The sequence below is a fragment of the Xiphophorus hellerii genome, chromosome 4 (genome assembly GCF_003331165.1).
Source record: "Xiphophorus hellerii strain 12219 chromosome 4, Xiphophorus_hellerii-4.1, whole genome shotgun sequence".
Classification (NCBI taxonomy): domain Eukaryota; kingdom Metazoa; phylum Chordata; class Actinopteri; order Cyprinodontiformes; family Poeciliidae; genus Xiphophorus; species Xiphophorus hellerii.
Window position 1 is genome coordinate 14,354,002 of NC_045675.1, and position 21,177 is coordinate 14,375,178.

General features: G+C 35.2%; 1 protein-coding gene across 1 annotated transcript in view; it reads left to right on the forward strand.

The window, feature by feature from the left end:
* Positions 1 to 21,177, forward strand: part of spon1a (spondin 1a) — a 52,845-nt gene that overhangs the window by 16,713 nt on the left and 14,955 nt on the right. Inside the window, exon 6 of the mRNA XM_032561199.1 lies at positions 2,375 to 2,523. Within this exon, the coding sequence (XP_032417090.1) occupies positions 2,375 to 2,523 (149 nt within the window). The remainder of the gene's footprint in view (positions 1 to 2,374; positions 2,524 to 21,177) is intronic.

Sequence of the window (21,177 nt, forward strand, 5' to 3'; positions counted from 1 at the left end):
TTGCCCAGTGACCAAGAGGGCTCAAAGCGGACTCAGTTTGAACTTAAAGCTGACGCCTGCTGGACACGTCTGCTTAATTGAACATGTTTATTGGCGGGTATTTGTACTCAGTGTCACACAGTAAGATACTTGGCAGGAAATGGTGTTCACATCAAACTGTTTAGTATGTGATACCAAGCTGATAAGGCTGAGGCTGCCCTGGTGAAGAATAAATAGGGCTTGGCACCTAGCTCATCAAACTTGCTAGTATCCATTCGGAGTGTGGAAATTAACAAATTTGTCATGGGAAATACATGAAATCGATACACAACTTTCCACAGAAAGTGTGCATAAAGAATATGCACAGTGCACCTTTATGTGGAAGCCTTTTTTCTTTCTGAGATGACTGACAGAAAATTTTTTGTACTTTCACGCAATATAAATTTTTTTTGACATGTACAGGTACATCAAAAACAGGCAACCTTTTTATTAACCAAGCCATAGCCACCTCCAACTTAACCACAGTTAACCTCACAATGACTTATATCACTGGCAGATTTAGGCTCAAAATTATTTTCTTTCATCCAAGAGCTCTGTTTATGATAGGTGATAAGACAGATGTGCCCTTCTCAATAATAACTGGAAAAATCTTGATTGTCATTTTAGCAGTTCAACCCGTCATATAATTGCTGACTAGATTTTGGCCTGATTGAACTGGTATTTTGTGGATTTATCTTTGGAATGAGTTCAATGTCTTTGGGGTTAAAGGGACTCATTACCGTCACTTTAATCTTTAGTTCTCTTCAGAGAGTTTTCAAAAATATCCAGGGTAGGAATCTGTCTAAGCTCCTCTGAAATGTCATTAGTTGCAGTCAGAGGAAACATGTTACTGAAATGACAATAAAAAAAACAACGTTTAATCCTCTGCTGAGGACAGCACTTGGTTACTCTGTAAATAGAAGTAGATTTGAATTATTTTACAAGGATTTGACATATAAAACTAAAAATATTTTGCTGTTCAGAAAACTAAATAAAAGTTTTTAATTTTTGTACATTTTCATTTTAACCAGAAAATCCATTAGATCAATTACCTTAACATTATTTTCATAACAAACATTAAAGTTTGTTTTTGTCATCAACTGCCCAAGTGCTAGTCATTCAGGTAAACTCTGACCCCTTAAGTTACTGCTTAATAACTAGTTTTAACCTGCTATGCATTTCACCTGACTGACTCATTCCTGTGGTTCTCATATTTGCGATATGCCTGTTTGGTTGCTCACTGGCCACCTTCATAAACTGTCTATCAGTCACCCCATTGTAAAGCAGCACTATTGAGATTCACCACCCTGTGGCCACATTTATGAATTGTTTGTCGGACATGCAACACTTTTTCTTAGACCTCTAGTCTTACCCCCTCCCAGCTGGCTAAACATCTAACTTTGTATCAACTTCATGTATTAGCGTGGTTCCTTGGAGGGGGTATACTGTTTTGGTTTGTTTTTATTATGTCATTGGCTTACGTTTAAAAGATCAAAAGAATACATTTAAATTAAGTGTTGGACTTTAGTAACTTTTTTTTTGTTTGATTTCTTTCATGAGTCCAAGGAAACATAGCTCAGCCAGTATTTCTTCTTTGATCTGCCCCCCTAGCCTACAGTCTTGTGAATATAAATCTAGGAGATTTATATTCACACACTCAAGCCAGTGCTTGATGTTGCAGCAGTTAAACAGCATACATGTCACATGTATGGAAAGGCCATAATAGGAAAGCAGAGTGCATGATGAAAGAACGTAAAAGCATTGGGCAATAAAGTTGTGGTTGCTTTTCAATCCCAGAGACTGCAGGGATGATGCAAAACTTATCCGTAAACATCAAAAAGATGTCAATAAATCCTTAGATGGTAACCAATACTCCACATCTTCTGAAGTTCTGGTTTAGAAGGTGCAGCTGATTTTTAGTTTCCAATGTTGTCATATTAATCCTGTCAATACTAACTGTTTCTTAGTATTGATACCAGCACAGGTGCATAATCTCTACGCCTGCATGTACAGATCCTAAAACCAACATTTTACAGTTTCTCAAGCCTACATACTTTTGTCCTGGATAAAAGACAATCAAAGGCACGAGTGACACTTATTATATAACTGTAGGAGGTAAAAATTAAGTATTTTTTGATTGAAACAAATGGCTCCTGGCAAATTGCGAATTGTAGCAAACATTTTTTTTCAGAATGAAATGTTTGGTCTGTCAATTAAAAGTAAAAGAGGCATTTAAAGAGCTCTACTAACCAGAGTTCCTAAAGTAAAACGTAATGGAAGAGGAAAACTGAAGATAATGTAAAAAAAATGGTTGAGAAATCCAGGTAATGAGATATTTTACTGTCTGACTCTACAGGTCGCACCAATCACTGGTCAGCCATCATCGGTTCCTCCCACTCAAAGAATTATGTGCTCTGGGAATTTGGTGGCTTAGCCAGCGAAGGAGTTAAACAGGTAGCTGAGCTGGGCTCACCAGTCAAAATGGAAGAAGAGATCAGGCAAAAGGTAAGAATTATGTGTTTGTAGAGGAGACTGTCTTGTAAAAGTGCTAAATAAACCCTATGAGTTCACTATTCAGTGATTAGTGTCCCATCCCATCCTTTGAGTTATGTCAAGCATCTATGATATCTTAGCTACATATCTTCTATTTAGATTTAAATACGTAGCTTACATGGGCTTGTCCCATCTTACCTCTCTGAGCTGCTTAACCCTACCCTCCAGCTGATCAGCTGCTCTTAGAGGTACCACGGTTGAACCTGAAGCTCAGAGGAGGCAGAGCTTTTACTCTTGCAGCTCCCAAATTATGGAACAATTTGCCATGACATATAGAAGTGCCCCTTCATTGTCCGGTTTTAAAATTCATCTTAAGAAACATTTTAATTATTTGGCTTTTGACACATGTTGAACGATAACGTCTGTTATCACGTTTTATTGTTTCTATTGTTGTTTTCTGTCCTTTCCACATTTTGAATGTTTATTGATTATTATCTGTATATCACTTTGTCACAGCTATTGTTGTTTTGAAGTGCTTTATAAATACAGTAGTAGTAGTAGTAGTAATAATTACAAAGAATATGGATCACTACCACCTCTTTTGGATCTGCTATGGAGAGTAAAATATTCTACATGAAAATCAGCTAAAAAAATATTAAATTGAGCCCTAAAAATTCTACATGCTGGGTTAATATTTTATCAGATTGATTAAGTATGAAATTGTGAGGTGCCATGGATTCAAAAACACACAAAAAATGTATTTAGTTTTGTTAAAGTTCTGGCCTTCCACCTCTCATCCTTCACATACTTCTTACGCTGTCTATATTATCCCAGCTAATAGTTTGGCATATTTTTCTTTTTCCTTTTTCTTTATGACTTGCTCACTTTGTCTTAAAATAACCCCTGCTGGAGGAGCAGATGGTTCAACAGAGTTTGTATTCTTTGCTGATGCTAAAGACCTAGTGTACATAATGAGAGCACCGTAAAAACTGTGAATTTCTTGGTCGGTTTCTATTTCCCTACTGCTGTTAATGCACTCTTTTATATTTGGCTTGAACTCTAAGCCGACATCATTACAAGGTATACAAGTTACCTCTAACCTTAGAAATGAGAGTGAAATTGCAGTGGACTTACTAAAGCTATAATTTGCTGTCTGATTAATTTGGGAAATAAGTATATGATTACTGGGGGTACTGGTCAAAAACCTTTACTTCAACAGGCAAAACATTAAGAACAATTTCTCATTTACAATGTTAGCCTGAAAGTGTTAGAACATCTAAAAGGGAAGCGAAGGGGAGAGGATACCAATATATGCATACATATAAAGGACATTCTGCAAAACAATTGCATAACTCCTTGAAAAAGTAATTTAGTCTGTCTTTCAAAGCAGAAAATTAAAACAAAGTGTCAAGATGTAGTGTATTTTGATAAAAGTTTGAATCATTGCAGTCGCAAAACAAAAAGACAAATGGCCAAAAGAAACCATTTAAGGATTTTCAGTTTAATAAGTTGGAATGAATGAGCATTGTATCTTGAGGAGGAATCTTCTGCAGTAGCTGATTTGAAGAAGGTGAAAGACCTAGCAGAGTTTTATAAATGAACAAGAGACAGTGAATGTTACAAAGAGACAGCAATGAAGGTCAATTAACCTGAGAGTACAACAGTGAGTGGTGTGTTTTATAAGGGTCATTGATAATAAATCGGATGGGGAAATAATAGATTGTATCCAATTTTTGAAAGACTTCTTTTGCAAGCGTGGGCATAAGTTCTGTCAGCATAATCGAATAATCAAAGAGTACACATTTCAATAATGGCTCTTTTAGCTGAGAATGTAAAAGATGAGTGGTTTCTGTACAGGAAGCCAAGTTTTGCTTTGACCTTAGTGTGAAGCGTGTTAATGTGATGAAGGACAATGAACTGTGAATAAAAGTGCTTGTACTCTGTAACTGGCACAAGAATGGTTTCATTTGTAATAGAGAAGCTCGATCTTTGGGGAACCAGGCGCTGATGCGATTTTCTTACATGTTGATTCTTGACTGGGGGATGCTTATTAGTAAAAGAACTAGAATTATCTTTGAACAGAGTCCACACTTCCTCTACTAATTGTTCATTAAATTACATTTCCAGATGGTCAGTTGATACTTAATTATGAGAGAAAAAAATAAATAAAACGAGTTGGTAACAACACTGAAAAGTAATGTATTTTAGCACAAAAGGCCCTTATGAATTCCTCTGCAAATATCTCCAGTGTTTGTGACCTTGTAGTAGTTCACAAACTATGATAAGTTTTTAAAAATTTCCATTAATGCTTAGATTTTTGTCAGAGGAATTCAGTATTTTCTTACAAGAAGAGACAATCCCCCAAAAAGACAGCATGGCATTTGCAATGGTGTGAAAAGTGTTTGCCCCTTCTAATTAACTATTTTTGCATGTTTGTCACTTTTCGAAGACAATTATAGTAGTCAAAGACAACACAAGTAAACACAGAATACAGGTTTTAAATGAAGGTGTTTAATAAGAGAGAAAAAATTCAAACATACATGGCACTGTGTTGGCTTCCCACCAGATGAAGTAAATTAAGATTGATCAATAATAAATTACATTTTCATTGTCATATTACTGATTTCAATTCCAGTGTTTCTCTTGTCTGTACTTTTTAAATGATAAAAAAAACACTTAAAAGCACTTTAACCTTTTTTGAATCTGTTAACACGAGTATCGTTTAAAACATGTTTATAGTTGGTCTTTACATTTGTCTAAAAATGGATAATTATATTTCCTAAAACAAGCATCTTGCATGTTCACTTTATCTACTTTTTCTGACTCATAAAACATAGTCCTTGTCCTTGCGGTAAGAAGACTGGGCAAAAGAGTGTCCCTGCTTTGAGCCGTGCAGCGCTGCTTAGGAAGTGCTGACACAAACAGAAAGATGACTCGCTGTGCGAAGGCGTCAAGGGGAGCAGCTAGTGATGAATGCAAAATTGATATTCATAGCCCAGCTTCTCTCCAGCCACAGGGTGCACTGATTGTTGAGTGTTCATACAAAGTTTCATTTGTAAAGCCAAGCAGGCATGCAGACCACACACACATGCTGTCACACACCCTTACAAGCACAGCCTTTTTTAAGTCCTACCTATGTCAATTCAGAGTGTGATGGGTTTATTTTGTGTTTGGATTTGTCATTCTTTAAGACCTGGGACCAGGGTGTGCTTGGCAATTTGTCTTGCTGTGACTCCATCAGATGTGTTGTAGAAAAGAATATACATGTCCAAGGTTCAATATATTTTTAGAATTGGAGGTTTATTACATTGAGTATATAGGGTCACCTATATACATATATATTGTCTTGAAATGTATTTGTATTGTAATAAGAAGAAAGAATATTTGATATAGTAGGATAGATTTATGATGCCTATATCATATGTAGACTTGCATGTCGACCAAACAAAATATTTAGACCTTTCTTTCGAAGTTAATCTCATGTCTGACAATTCAGTCATTCAGTTTCATGTCTGATGTACCAAGTCATAAAACAGACAATTAATAAGAAAACCTTTTTTCTTTTTCAGATTCCTTTAGAAGAAGAATCATAAAGTGACCGTTCACATTTTTAAAAATGGTGCTTTTATTTGAATTGTAAGCAGAGGAAACATCTTTTTAAATGTCGAAAGGCTACATGCCTACAGTTTGAGTAGGTTAGCTGTCAAAGTTAATAGGAAACGCATCTATTTTTTTGAAAAGGCTTTGCAGAGTAAACAGATGTCCAATATTATTCCATTTTTCATGTACAATTGCTCTTATCAGTGTAGTAGGCAGCACCGGGATGCAGCCAGAGCTCATTGTTGCCGTCCCTCGTTTTATGTTTGAGGTGATTTATATATGCATTTAGTCATTACAGAAGCTCAGTGTGTCACTAATGAGAAGTTTAATGAGACTCCCTCCATGGACGAGTAACCAGGGCCAAGGCCTCAGACGGATTATGAAATCTCCTATTTCCTCTCGCAGCGTGGGGTGTTTTTCATTATTACACAGTACGAACACACACAGAATCCTCTAATATCACGAGCCACACAGCTGCACTAGAGAGCACAACAAACCCTCCTCAGGTCATAGCCAGAATGGCAGATTAAAGGCAGGAAATACATATGGATGCCCGTTAATACAGCTCTGAGCCCCATGCTGTTTTTTGTCTTTCAAAGTCTGATAAAAGTTGAACTATATGTAAATACCAGAATAACATGAGCAGAATTAGTAATTCTGTTCTTTTTGTGTAGCTCAGTTAGTATTAGTGTGATTATTTTTGCCATATTTAAATAGGAGAACAGTTAACACAAACAGAAAACAACTAATAGAAGATTACATTGAGTCTTTAACTCTGAGTAAACAGGTAGATATATGTGTTTCAGCTTATACCTGTGGAATTAGTTCACATTGTTGCTCTGAAATTTAATTGTCATGTGTATTTTGCTTAATTCTAATTTTTAAGATTGATATGTCAGACAGATCTATAAATAGGTCTGAGTACATTTTTGAACAAGTTTTTTTTTTGCAGCATTGCAATTCTGTACAATTATCTGCTAATTTTAAATATGAAGACAAAAGTGATCTCCTCATCCACATCTCAGACTGTAACTACCTTGGTTTAGCATTCAAATGTTAAAGTTCATAAAATGAAAAAATAGATTAAATGAAATAAGTATGGGATGCAGCCAGGAGAAAGATATTCTCTCTAAAAACGACACGTCAGTGCACATCAGTTTTATAAAGTTAAACTGGAAAAAGCAAAACGGCCTTTCAGCAAAACTCATTTTGCTGTACTACAGCCAGTTATTTAACTTCTCAGTGAAACAATGTTTCTAGGAGCACAAAAAGAACAGACCCCTTGTACTGACTGTCAAGCATGAAGGTAGAGATGTTGATTAGCTTGGCTTGTTTTACACCCACAGGACAATGTAGGTGACTACAACTTTATTTTAGATTATAGATTCCAATCTGTGATAGACTAGGAGTGTAAATGGATCTAATTTATGTTTTTATGTTAAAAAGTTACATTTTTACCAGCCCTGTTTTTACAGTACAAATCTGTTGTTGTCAGGTGAATAAAAAAAATATAAACAAAAGGCACATTACAAGAATTCTTTCAACCTCACACTGTTTTAATACTTTTTGGTAAATAGGCTTTTTAAGAGGGAAATAGTTTTCTCCCACTGTATATGAACATCTGTTAGATGCAAACTAAGGAACTTACACTGACTTTTATGTTCTTCAAGAGATTTCTCATTTCATGAAAAGATTCAGTCTCTCATCACACTATTAGAAATCGAACTGCTGCTCACCTTGATGCCATTCAGAATTTAGATTTTCAACTCACAGTTCATTAAAGTTCTTGACCAACTAATTATTTTTGCACTGCTGCTGGTTTAAGGAGAGCACTATATGCTGCATAGCCTGAAAGCATGTATGAAACATCAATGAAATTCAGGCTCTTTTATGTTACAAGAGGGAATGTGGTTCACATAGTTCATGAGAATACACACAAACACACACTTCTGTGTTTTACATTTTTTCTCTTTGACTCATTTGTTGGTTTTTAAAAATTGCCTGGTCTTATGTTTGAGAACTCCTAAACATTTTGTTGTTTTGACCATTAAATGCTATTTTTTGGCTTTGTTGTGAAGATTAGATGACGCAGAAATTTGCCACATCTGTTTAGTAGAATTCTTGTGACTGTTTAGTAGTTATAAAAACTGGCAGCTCACCACTCTAAGCCATCAAATATCCTTACAGACAAGAACAAAAAAAATAACCACTTACTTTAATAAACAGCGCTGTCTGCTATCTTATTAGATGCCATCATCTTGTGATCTTCCTTAATACATCTAAAGAAAAACTTTCACTACATTATGTGAATTTTACTAATTCTTTTATTGTCTGTATAAAGTAAAAAGAAAATATTACTTTGCATGGAAAGTAGTAGGAGGACAAGTAAGAAAAAACACAAGACTGTACACAATTTTAAATTACTTAAACATAGTTATCATGAGCACAACTACTTCCTATGCTTTTGTGGTTGATGCTGCAGAGCATCACTAAAACTCTAAGAAAATAAAGCTAGGTTTAGTCCAGTGTAAAGAACATTGGAGAGTCCCATCTTGACTACTTGCCGGTGCAGATGTACAGCAATTTTACATAAGAAATAATGCAAAATGAAGCTGACAAGCCATAAATTGAAGTTAGCTCACTGTTGTAAATATTCTTAATGGAACACATTCACAAAACTATTTGCTCAAGCAAAATTAGTGCAAACCAGGATTACCAAGTTAATAGTTTGGCCATACATTTGTATGGCCAAACAAATGTACCCTGCGCTAATTTTGAATGAGCTCAGGGTAGCAATACCCTGAGCTAAAAAAGAAATTACTAAATTTCTTTTGAATTTCCTTGACCAAATAAGTGTCAGGATATTGTGTTGTTTGCTTATTGTTTATGTGTTCAAAAGATTTTCTTTGATTTCATAATTGTTTCCCTGTTTTACCCTATTTCAGTTCTTTAGTTACTTAGCTTTATTATGTTCCTCATACTATTTGATAGTCAATCAAAAATATTATGACTAATCAGTGTCTGTAACAATAACCTCACACTTTTAGAAGGCAGTATTTATTGGATACAATTTTCTTGGTCACAAACTCATGTTTTGCATGTAAACATTATATCTATCCTGTTGGATGGACTGTTGCTGCAGTAAATGCTCACAGCTGAAACAGATCACAGTGCCCCACATATTAAAGGTCACATAGTGCTGGAAGCATCCTATTGATGAGTGAAGAAAATGCTGATTCATTTGAACCTAAGTTTATGCAGTGGTAATGTCATAACAAATTTTGTCAACTTTCCAACCTAAATATTTTACAGTTTGACAGAAATGTTTTCAGTCTATGATTGAAAAGTGAAATACAAGCCAGGACATAGTTTATAGACCTCCTTTTGACAACAAAGAGATGTAAACTTAGCTTCCACTTGCAGGAAGTAAAAATGCTGTAATATACTTTTAAAACCCACTAAGAAAAATGTAGCTATTCACACTGGATTATAAATTCGTTGTATAAAGCCTCTAAGACAAGTGCTTTTTTTAAAAGGGTCAAATTGTTTAATCAATATCTGAATTCAAAATGGCAATACACTATTAGTTTTTTGGGTTTTTTTAAGTGTCATATCCTTTATTTGTAAGAGAAAAATATTTACATTTAAATGTGTATTTAGCAATCTAACACACACCAAACTAGCAACATAGATTTCTGTGTCTGTATCTCCACATTAACATGTTGCTATCATTTGGTCAATCAAGGAATCAATGTGATGAATCACACATCTCAGGGCCATGTAGGACTTCTCAACATATGATTCTTAAGACTGTTTTTTTTTTTTTCTACCTCATGCTGCCCTCTAGACGCAAAACACAAAACACTTAGATGCACAACATGTCAACAGGATAGTACCCACGTCTGCTACGGGCTGCTTTTATCTCAGAGGCTTCACTTTGGTCACCACTCTCTTCTCTTTCAGAAACCATTTTATCATGTTCCTTGCATTTCTTTTTTACTTCCCATGGGTCTATTGCATTTTTTTATCTCAGTTTCATAGACATACCACATGCTAAAATGAGGCCTGACATCTTAACCCTAGCTCTGTATTCATTCTTCCCAAGCCATGATGGTCAATAAGATAAACACTACATTGTCTGAAAAGTGACCAGAGATTCACATTACAACTTTTCTTAAGGCACTGCTCTTTTGTTTGCCTATGGTTTTGCTTGCTGTTTTTTCTTAGTTTTAATGAAAGCTTATATGTGTGTATATGAAAAAAGAATCATTCTTTAAATTTAGCTGGCAGATTTCTCTCAGACTGTCAAGTCAGCTCTTTGAGCACTGCTGAGCTATTCCTGTTTTGGAAAAGAATGCTCTCAAAAACCTTTATGCCTGTCTTGGCTCATAGGACTGTTATTATAACTGGTTAAAGTAATCAGGACTGCTATATGAAAGTAGAATTTCAAATGCAACAGGAAACCTAGTGTGTGCTTTCTGAGAGTTTTTAAGTGCGTATATCTTTAAACACAGGTAATTTATTTATCTGAGTGGATTTTGAATTGATTATCTTTTTGTTATTAAACACCCAGGTTGCAATGCAGTCGGGTGTTTCCATTCAAACAGTTTTATATGAATGACTTAAATACTTGTTTGTGTTAATCCAGCTGCATCTTGTGCATTTCTTTTGTTTTTTGTAGGTATGTATTGATTATACAGCAAACAAGAATACCTGATATCATGGGTATTGATCCTCAATGATGCAGTTGTGCTGGTTAAGATCAAAGTCAATGAAGTGTACCCATGGGAAGTTGCATTGGTGTAGATTTTCAGTCATCCAGAATATGACAAGTCCGAAGTACTTAAATAGATCACAACCTGATTTATTTTCTTCATTCACCAAAGAAACAATGAAAAATATCTTTGTTTGAATGTATGTCTCCGTAATATTAATTTATTTGTTTATTGGTGGCCCAGATCTCGCAGTGCGCAGAAAATCAACATCTTAATTCACAACTCTTCCTTCTGTTGAGCTGATGGAAGAAATCCTAAATGTAGCACTGAGGGGAGATGAGAATGGAGCGGAATTGTGTAGGAGGCCAATTCCAGGCTAAATATTATTTGGTTTTGTTACAGGTTAGCTCCAGAACTGTTTATCTTGTTTGGGTATGTAAGAACTTCTTGGTGAATGATTGTTATTCTCTATGAGCTTGAGATGACACAGTTTATGGAAATTAAAATTAAGATTAATGCTAAACATCAAAAAATGTTTTTACTAAGCTCTGGATCTGTATTCTCCAGGATCGTGACTCCCCCTCTTATCGGTCGATAATCAAGGCTGGATCGCTTTTCTTTTGATGTGCATGATTGCTTTTGACTATGTTTATTGGTGAATCCAAGTTTGCAAATTTATATTTTGCAGATTAAAGTGTGTGTGTGAAAGAATTTGCAACATTTTGAGTCCTCCCTCCCCCCTACTTTTGCAAACCATGAGAAACAGTCAGTAACAGGTTGGGAAGCAGATTGAGTGAAATCTATATTACAGAATCTATAACACCAAGCAGCTGTGTAGTATATGTGGATACTGAAATTTAAATGAAGCTATTTGCTTTTCATTCAGCTGTATGATTACTCAGCTGTGAATTGCTTCATTTTTATTTCACAGACTGTGGCAAGACTAATCAAACACTGACAAGACTGTTTATTAACAGTGATTTGGTCTGTTAGGTTTAAATTCTAAGTGTAATATGGTCAATTGCAAATAATAATAAACTCCTTGTCCATAAGGCAATATCTTTTCAAATCTTCATGAGCAGTTAATCTGGCTCTCTAAATGCAATGAGCCATCTTAATAAATATTTTTAATGTTTGATTCATGAGGTGACCTGATAAATCTGTTCTCAAAAATGGCGATACTTGTTTTTCTGCCTCAGTATAAATAACACTCTAGCACTGCTACTTGAAATTCACTACAATCTTCATATCATTTGGTAACTTACAGAACTAGAGGCTCTCTTTTCATGAGAGGGTCAAACAGATGGAAAGAGACACTGTCTGATAGAGTAGGATAAGGACAAAGGATTCAGATGCAAACTCTTACATATTCCTAATAGACTCAAAAACTAAGTGTAATTCATATTTACATCATAGTATATAATGTATAAATAATTTTCTGTATTAAATAGATTTTATAGGTTGTCTAAAAAGTTATAGATTACAATTGATGTTAAAACAGTGATAACGTTACATCTGCCACAAAACTAGTACATTCATAGATATAAATATGTCATGTGTCTACGCAGAGTATTGCAGTAAATATGCAAACTATGTTGTAGTACAGTGACTGGAACCAACCATCTTGTTGTGGTGCCCCCATCACATCATTATTTGTTTCACAGCATAATCCAAATGTGACCTTCCACCATAAACACTACAGGTGCAGAAATAGAAAAGAGGGAGAAAAATGAAATCCAGAATCTCCACCGTCTAACAAGTGAGGTCCTGACACATTCCCCAAACCTACAAGAACATCTGAATATTAAAAAAAATAAAATTATTATTTCATTAAACAATAAAATAAAATAATTTAGTTAATTTATTAATCAAAATTATTATTTTTTTATTTCTAAATGAGTAAGTGCTGCATACATTTATCTACTGTTTGTAAGAGACTGAAGCGTGGTTGAGGGATCAAGCCATTTTATTTTAAGAGTAAAGGTGTGGTTGAAATCAAAATACACCAAATTGCACAATATCATGTATATAAGATTATACACTGTATTCATTATGTAAAATATATTTCCAGAAAAAGTTGCACCGCATTTCAATTTTCCTATGTTATTGATTTCTAATATATTTTTTCTCCTTTTTCTTTTCAGTGCCACTTGGTGAGCAAGTTGTTTTTGGTCTTAGAGTTGACTTCTTGCTCATAAGTGAGATGAGGGCAGTTTTTTTTAGAGATATTAAAAGTGAATTATATTTATTATTCCTGAGAACCACTGTCAGATGAAATCATATTACAGAAGCACTGTGAGTCTCAACGTTTTATCTTAACAGAACCTTTCACTGGCTTTGAAAGTCATAAGGCGTTTGCCGTGTCCTATTAGGGATCTTTCCTCTTTTTTAATGCTATGCTTAAAAAAGAAGCTAAGTGTACAAAAATGAAACTAGGTTTGTATTTTATGGGTTTATGTTTTTGTGCCCAAAGACACATAACAATAAATTTTCAAGTGTCAGACGCAAACATTTTCATTCTTATCTATGCTCTTCTCTAATATTAGTCTACAGTAGAGTTTTGCAAGAAGCTGGAACATGGTTGTGATTTATTGTCCAGATTAACTGTTTTTGTATGACAGTAACATTAGCTAATTCCAGGTTAATGCTCATTATATTAACATTTGGATCACATCTTTCATTTTTAATGAAAATGAGTTGTTTTACAACAACTGCATTAAAAACCTCATTACTCTTTTTCTCTTCTTTCTTAGTGTGTTAATGTGCACATCACATAGTCAAACGCCACAATGTACATCAATATTTTGCAACAAAAAGCTTACAGATACACAACATTATGTTTTCTGTTTTGCTCATACCTTTATTGGATGGATTGTAATGTCTGATGAAAAACATGCAGCTAGTTTTTTTTTTTCAAAGCTTGTTGTCTTTTGCTTGTGTCTGTTAATTTATGCAATAACTTTCATGCGCATTTATGAATAATGATTGTTTAATGAGTATATATGCTAAACTTTCAACGTGAGCGTGGCGCAGCATGTTTGGTCCAACCTGTTCTGAAGCTGAAAGTTTTCTGCCGTGTTCGGTTACCATATTCTCTATGTGCCTGATTAAGTTTCATGCTCCATTTTCCCTCGTCCTTTACTTTGAGTTTGCATTGCTTGCTGTCTCATTTTAGTCATTTGGTTAACTGACAAATGGTCCATGGTTTGCTCTTCCACTTCCTAATTTCACCTGGATTAAGGTTCTGACCTCTAAGATGTACAGAGTGAGTGGATGGGTAATGATAAAGAAACTTGGTTTTCTTACAGTGAGCAGACACATGGTGTATCACCACATGTTGAACTGTTGAAAGAAGGCAAGCCAGTGGAGGAAACCTGTTTCTTAGGAACACAACATTTAGTTTGATGTGTTGAGTTGATCTTCATATTGCAATGATGTCTCTCCTATTTGTCAATTGTGAGATGAGTTGTAGAAACGAGTCATATCCATTCATTGAAGCCTTGCCTCACAACCTTCAGAACTTACATGATATGCTGTTAAGCTAGTACGTTCCTGGTTGTAGTGGAGTTTGGCACTGTCTGGTCATTATGTTATGCCATATTGTTCATTAAATTGTTGACAGTTGCCGTTTCTATAAATCCTCTGTATGTCTGTTAAGGACATTTTGTCTTTTGCTTTATTGTTTTTATTCATTAATTTTGAAAGTTATCATAAAAAAGAGTTCAGTTAATGTCGAGTTGGTTTTAGACTAATTTCTTCTCCTGATGGAAAGCTGTTTGTGATGCCAGGATCTTACATTGCTTTCTGAAGACATGGAGATTAAGGTTATTTTCTGGGCAGTTTTAGGATCATCAGCTATTCTACTGCAAAGCATTTCAAAAAATAACAAGTCCTCATCGACATTGTTGTAAAGTAAGAATCATAATAGAAAGAGGAAAAAAAATACTTTTAGAGCAACAGTCATGCTGAACTGGGTCATCAACAACAGTTATCTAAGTTCATCTCTAATAATACCTCCTAGCCGTGGACCCAGGACTGGTTGCCTGTATGATGGTTCAGGCTGCTTGATGAATGAATCTGCCAGGCTTCACTGCGGGGCTAAGAGTGTGCCACCGAGGACAATCATGGTCAGCAAATCAGTTCACGGCTCTCTAGAGAAGTATTCAGTGCTTGCAAACCCATCTACCTTTAGCATGGACAAATCTCTTGTCATCACTCTGTCTCCCCTGCCCGTTGGATGTTCTCCTTTCTATTTTTGCACGAGATTGGTCTGACTGAAGAGACTTCATCTACACAATATCTGAACTGCAGCCCATTCTGCCGAGCAGGATATGGGAATGTCAGTGGAGATTTAATTAACACCTGAAGGCTGTGTAAGCCTTTCACAGCACATGCTGATAACAGCCAGCTTGCATCCAGTTGGAATTTTGAAGCAATTTTCTATGTCTATTAATAGTGTGAAGTGTTTGCCAGGACAGACAGATCAGAGATTCTTTAGCAGAACATTGATTACAACATCAGAGAAGCTGCTATCGCAACCTAGGAAAAAGCTTTCTCAAGCTTAATGGGGCTTTGGCTCGCAGGCAGAAACAACTCACATAATTGCTTCTGATTGTGCTGCAGGGATTCGTTTGACTACTTTTTATTATAAAATGACATGTTCAAAATTTATTGGCTGCCCGCCTTATGCTAACCAGCTACTCCATTTGGCACACTTGCTCCACTGCTTATTAACTCAAATAGTGACAAAGGTAACAATACCCAAAAGAAACCTACTCATTATACCACAGTGTATAGAATACCTGGATTTTAACAAGGCTTCAATATGTCAGACATTGAACCAGATAAGTTACCAAAATTGGAAACTGAAGACTGAAGAAATATTGCCTGGTTATGTGAGTCTCAATTTCAGCTATGACAGTCAGATGGCACGGTCAGAAATTGGCACAAAAAACAGAAATTATAGATCGATCTTGGCTTGTATCAATGCTTTAGATTGCTCCTGGTGGTATAATGACATGGGGTATATTTTCTTGGCACAACTACTCAGTCATAAATCAAGCCAAGTTTATCTGTATACATTTCAACAACAAGGCAATTCTTTTGCATAATAAAACATAACACAATAAACAACCAAAGAACATAATATTTTAATAAAGAGAAATACTGAAAAGTTTCAGTCCAGACTAGAATTAATCCTATCAACCAAAAGCAACTCTAAAGAAATTTGTTTTTAGCTTTGATTTAAATGAACTCAGTTTTTCAGCAGCTTTGCCATTTTCTGGAAGTTTGTTCCAGATTACAGGAGCAGTATCAGTCCCTACACTTCAGCTCAACCAGTTGACGTCTTCTCTGATTAGGATTAACCCCAACAAAACCACAGGACCTGACGGTGTTGGGAATGACTCTGAGCTCATGTCCTGACCAATTTGTCCTTTTAGACATTTTTAATCTGTCCCTGCAGTTTTCTACTCTCCCTGCCTGCCTCAAATCCTCCATCATCAAAATCTGCTATTGTGTTTACTTGATTACTGTCTTTTGGGGCTTTTCTAAATTCAGAAATAAAATATCTACACATTTGTTTAAATATGGGCCAATATCTCATTAGGCTCTTTCTGAAACCCTGGTGAATCTGTGCTGCAAAATTTCTGGGCAGGTCTAAGAGCAAAAGGCCATCCGACCAGCTAATAGAATGGCGTATCTAATGAAGTGGCTGTTCGGTTTATAGCTGTGCTTGCTGATAAAGTTTTTATAAAATTATCCAATTTGTATTAGTAAAAAACAAAGGTGAAAGTAATCCACAATCTCTGGTCATGTCACACCGGCTTAATGTTAACATTACTAATTTAATTGTACATTTTTATTTTGTTATATTTTAACAAATTCCACAAGTGGGTGATTTTATTTAATATCCCAAGTGTGTCTGAGTTCTTGCTGCTACTGTTTCATGGTTTCTTTCACCTTCCTCCTTTCAGCCCTGCCACCAGGAACTGGGAATGGCCATTAGTATAATTTTTTCACAGAGACAGGGTGAATAATATGAGCAATTTCCACAGAAATACCCTCCCTACTTCTGCTTCAGTGACAGTCAGGCTTCACTGACATGAAAGATGCTAATATGGTTTTATTTGCATTGGGAGGCTTGCTGCTTCATCTCTTTTCTGAAGCAAGCTTCTAGAAAATGAACATTTAAATGAATTAAAATTCAGCTCTAAAAAGAAGAGACTCGAATATAGACAGAGGAAAAAGTATTAATTAATTAAAAAAATTAAATGGATGCATGCACCATCTCCAAATACAATACACAAGAAGTCAAACATTCATGGGAGTAGCTTTAGCTGTACAAACTCTTACACTTTTATGTTGCTTGACAGTTTTGCAAATTGGTTGCCTTAAATCTTTTGTTGTAATACAAACATAATGACACAATGGAAAGCAAATAAGTAATAAAATCCCGATAGAATTGTATTTGAAATGTAATCAATTACAAATTTATTGATGGAACCTGACTTAATGTCGTGTTTTGATTGTTGATTCTATGTTGCATTGTGTTTCTGTGTTTGATATGATGTAAAGCACTTTGAAATGCCTTGCTGCTGAAATGTGCTATACAAATAAAATTTGATTGATTGATTGATTGATTGATTGATTGATTGATTGATTGATTGATTGATTGATTGATTGACTGATAATGCAAAGTTAGAATGATTTCTTACACTAATGGCTATTTGATGTTTAACAGTTTAATAGTAGTGAGCATAAATATGGATGTGTGGCCGTTTTTGTTTTCCACAGTGAAGACTGCTGGCAGGGGTAGCAGCTCGAGGGCTTTGTGATGTTTTCACATTAGAATGGTTGTGACAGATCGGCTGCGATTTTCTTTTTCTTTTTGGAAAAATGTAATATTGTTTTTCAGATATTTCCACCCAGAAAGTGCTCAGTGAAAAAATGAGAAATCCTCTCTGAGTCGTTAAGAAGTCATCTGAATGACATCTCAGCTGTTTTGTACTTTTGTATTATTCCATGCATGTGAAAGCACTTGGAAAGAACAATGCTGTAGGCAAGATACCAATCAAATTATTGGACTTTTCTCAGATCTCAACAAAGCATAGAGGTCAGGGGCCAGTTATGTTAGAAAAATTACAATAATGCAGTTGTATGTTGAAAAAGCATATTGGAATACAGTGGAAAGACATTTTATTCCATCTCCAGTGTCATCCTTGGGTCACCAAATTTTTCTAGCAACCAATATAGACACCATGTACATTAAAAACCAGTTGCTTGGGCGCCGAGCTAGTAAAAAAAACACTCCTGTTCTATTGTCCCTACAATAGTTTTAACGTGCAGTTTTCCAAGTTCTAATGCTTTAACAGGAACTCTGTGCTTTGCTCAGATGAGACTAAGGTTGGGCTTTTCAGCAAGAAACAATGCAGTGGATTGATGTAAAACAACTATGAATATGTAGAAAAGAATCGAATGCTTCCTGTTGAGTATGCATGGGTCATAAATAATATGTGAATTAGACCTCTGGTGATCTCTGTCAGACAGTTACAAATGGATCATTATTGGATCTACCAACAAAAAAAAAACATTTTCAAAACGTATAACAAAATCTTTTTAGCCAGACATAAAATCAACCTTCCTCCATGGCTGTGTCAGCTCTCAAACCTAAATCCTATAGAAAACTTGTGCCATGAGCTGAATAGGAGAAAGCGCATGAGTGAATTCATAATCTAGAGAGATTGCACAGATGAATGGTCAAAATCCCTTTCTCTGTGAGTTCAAACTTTTTGAAATTTTCTACAACCAAACAAAGTGTGGAAAATGTGGGTAAAAAATAATGAGAGTATTGTAATAATAATGTAACCTGTGATTTTTTTCAAACATAAATATGTTTGATTGTGTCACAGTTTTTTACCCAGTAAGTGTATAGAAATAAAAAGGAGGATTTTTCTTATTTTATCAATTTGAACGTTTGATGTATATTGAGGCTTTTCACACATCTTGCCACTAAACATAAGGGATGCTACCAAATTTTAAGTGACTTCAAAATCCATGTTGCTGTTGTACAAGGGAATTACAAATTGTTGACACAGTGACAGAAAAGTTGCAGCTCAGCTCCTAAATTTTGTGGTATAAATCTGTATAAACAAACTTTATTCATATTAATCAGGGCATATGCATATTAGACCTCTAATTGTAGTTAGTGCAAAAGGGCAAAATTAACCATATCAGCACTTCAACTCTATCCCTAACAGTTTCTTATTTGCAATGATGTCAGTTTAAATGTAGTTTCTTGCCTAACAGGGAATTACACATGCTAAATCAAGCATCACAAATGAAGGTTCACTGCGCTTGTCAAGATTAGATGGGAATTATTCATGCAATATGAATCTGTTCCCTACAAGATGATGCCATTTCCACTGCTTGATGTGTCTTCACTAATAGATTCAAGCAGTTCTATATTCTGGAAATGACTCAGCTACCAAAAATCTCTTTGTGTACATGCTCAAACTATGAGAAAAGATAGATTTGTTTTTGTTTGCCAAATGTTTGAAATTGTGATGTGTTCCTATACGATTTCTTTCTGTCTGTCCACAGTAAGCTTTGCAGTCAAATTGGCAGCATAATGCCAACAACTGTTATGAGAAATACATCTGGTTCCTTCCCTGTCTGAATATGTTTTTATGGTGTTTCTTGATAAAATAAGCTCTTATTTTAAGTTTTCCAACAGTCTTCCACTTACAATAACTTATGTCTGTTGATTCTAAGTGAAGGTAAGATGCATAGCATGTAATATAATTTTTAAATTGAAAGAGGTTAAAGGATCAAGCTAATTTATTTGTAAGATTGTAAGATGTAAAAACAAATCCGAATTTGCCTGACAGCCATTTGGTTCTTTCACTTTTTCATAAAGATCTGGAGGAGCTCAATCACAGGGTAGGAGATAGTCAAGTTGCAAGCTTGCAGAATAAAATGAACTCCACTTTTGTTATGACTTACTAGTATGTTCAAACATTTGTAGGAATAACTTGACTTACACTTGACACTGCGGTCCTGAAAAGCTAACAATTCCACTTTAGTGGTTCTAATGTAGCTCAGATGTCTTATTCATTTTCATGATGTTTTGGCAGCATCTGAGGCAACCTCACAACTACGACACAAGCAGTTTAAAAAGTCCAGATGAGTGGTGAATGTGAATTGGCCATGCAGAGGGATTCTTGATGGAACTAAAGTATGACCACCATGCACAGTTGTCCTGGTAATGACAGAAAAAGAAAATATGTGAGGGTTGCTAAGGTTTTCTGTGCCAAAGGGAGAACCATGCACTACTTGGCTATTACCTTTAAAGAATTTACCCTCAGCTCACTGTGAGCCAATTTCATGGCTGATATCCCCAGTGTGAGGGAGTACGACAGGTCAATTCTCCCCCAGCAGGAAAGATTTGGACTTGTGGCTTCGGGGGACTCTGACGATAGGTTCACTTCCAGCTCATGGTGTTTCTATTTAAAAAGGTCAGCATCAAAATTGTGCATAATTTAAACTAAACACATGTACATAAATGTAAAGGTTCATTCTTCGGTCCCTGATGTGTGTGTATATTTTCCAAAAGTGCTAAAACATTCTAAAACAAGCTTTTTATGTCTATTTGTACGTAGACAATATTTTTTAACTGCAATAAAATCATAAGTTCTGTGAAGGATTTCATGGGTTGCATTCCTATCTGGATATGCTAATTCTAAGTCACTTTTGATCTATGGTGATGTGATTTTTAGGAATCTGATTGGATGTTTAATTTGCAATAGAAGACATTTTGTATTTCCTGTCAAAACGAAGTCAGTTCAGGAGATAACTGTCCTAAATGAAAAAGCAACACTAAAATCAGAAGGTGAATTAAACCAATCATTTTATGATGGTGACAAATGGCATTCAATATCGAGATGATCACTTTTGTGTACAAAATTGATATGGATGCTATTTTAAATAATGATTTGAGCTGCAGTGTTTGTCTGCTGTCAATGGCAAAATGAAAAATGACTCATCGGTTCTACTTTACAAGATGCACCAACACAATAGAAAGCTATTTTTTATCACTTAATTCGTTCCTGATTCCTTAATTGAAAAACAGTTAAATACATCTGTGTATACAAGGCAAAACATTTGCTTCTCATTGTCAGAATAGACATGAATCACTTTACAATTTATTCATTTAACTGATGAAAATGTTTTAACCTCTACAGTATAATTAGTGAGTAGTGACATTTATATTATTACTTAAAAGCAAATGTTATGGTAAGGATAGCTATTAAATATAACTAACTGTAACTTTGTTAAATAAAGAGTTTAGCCA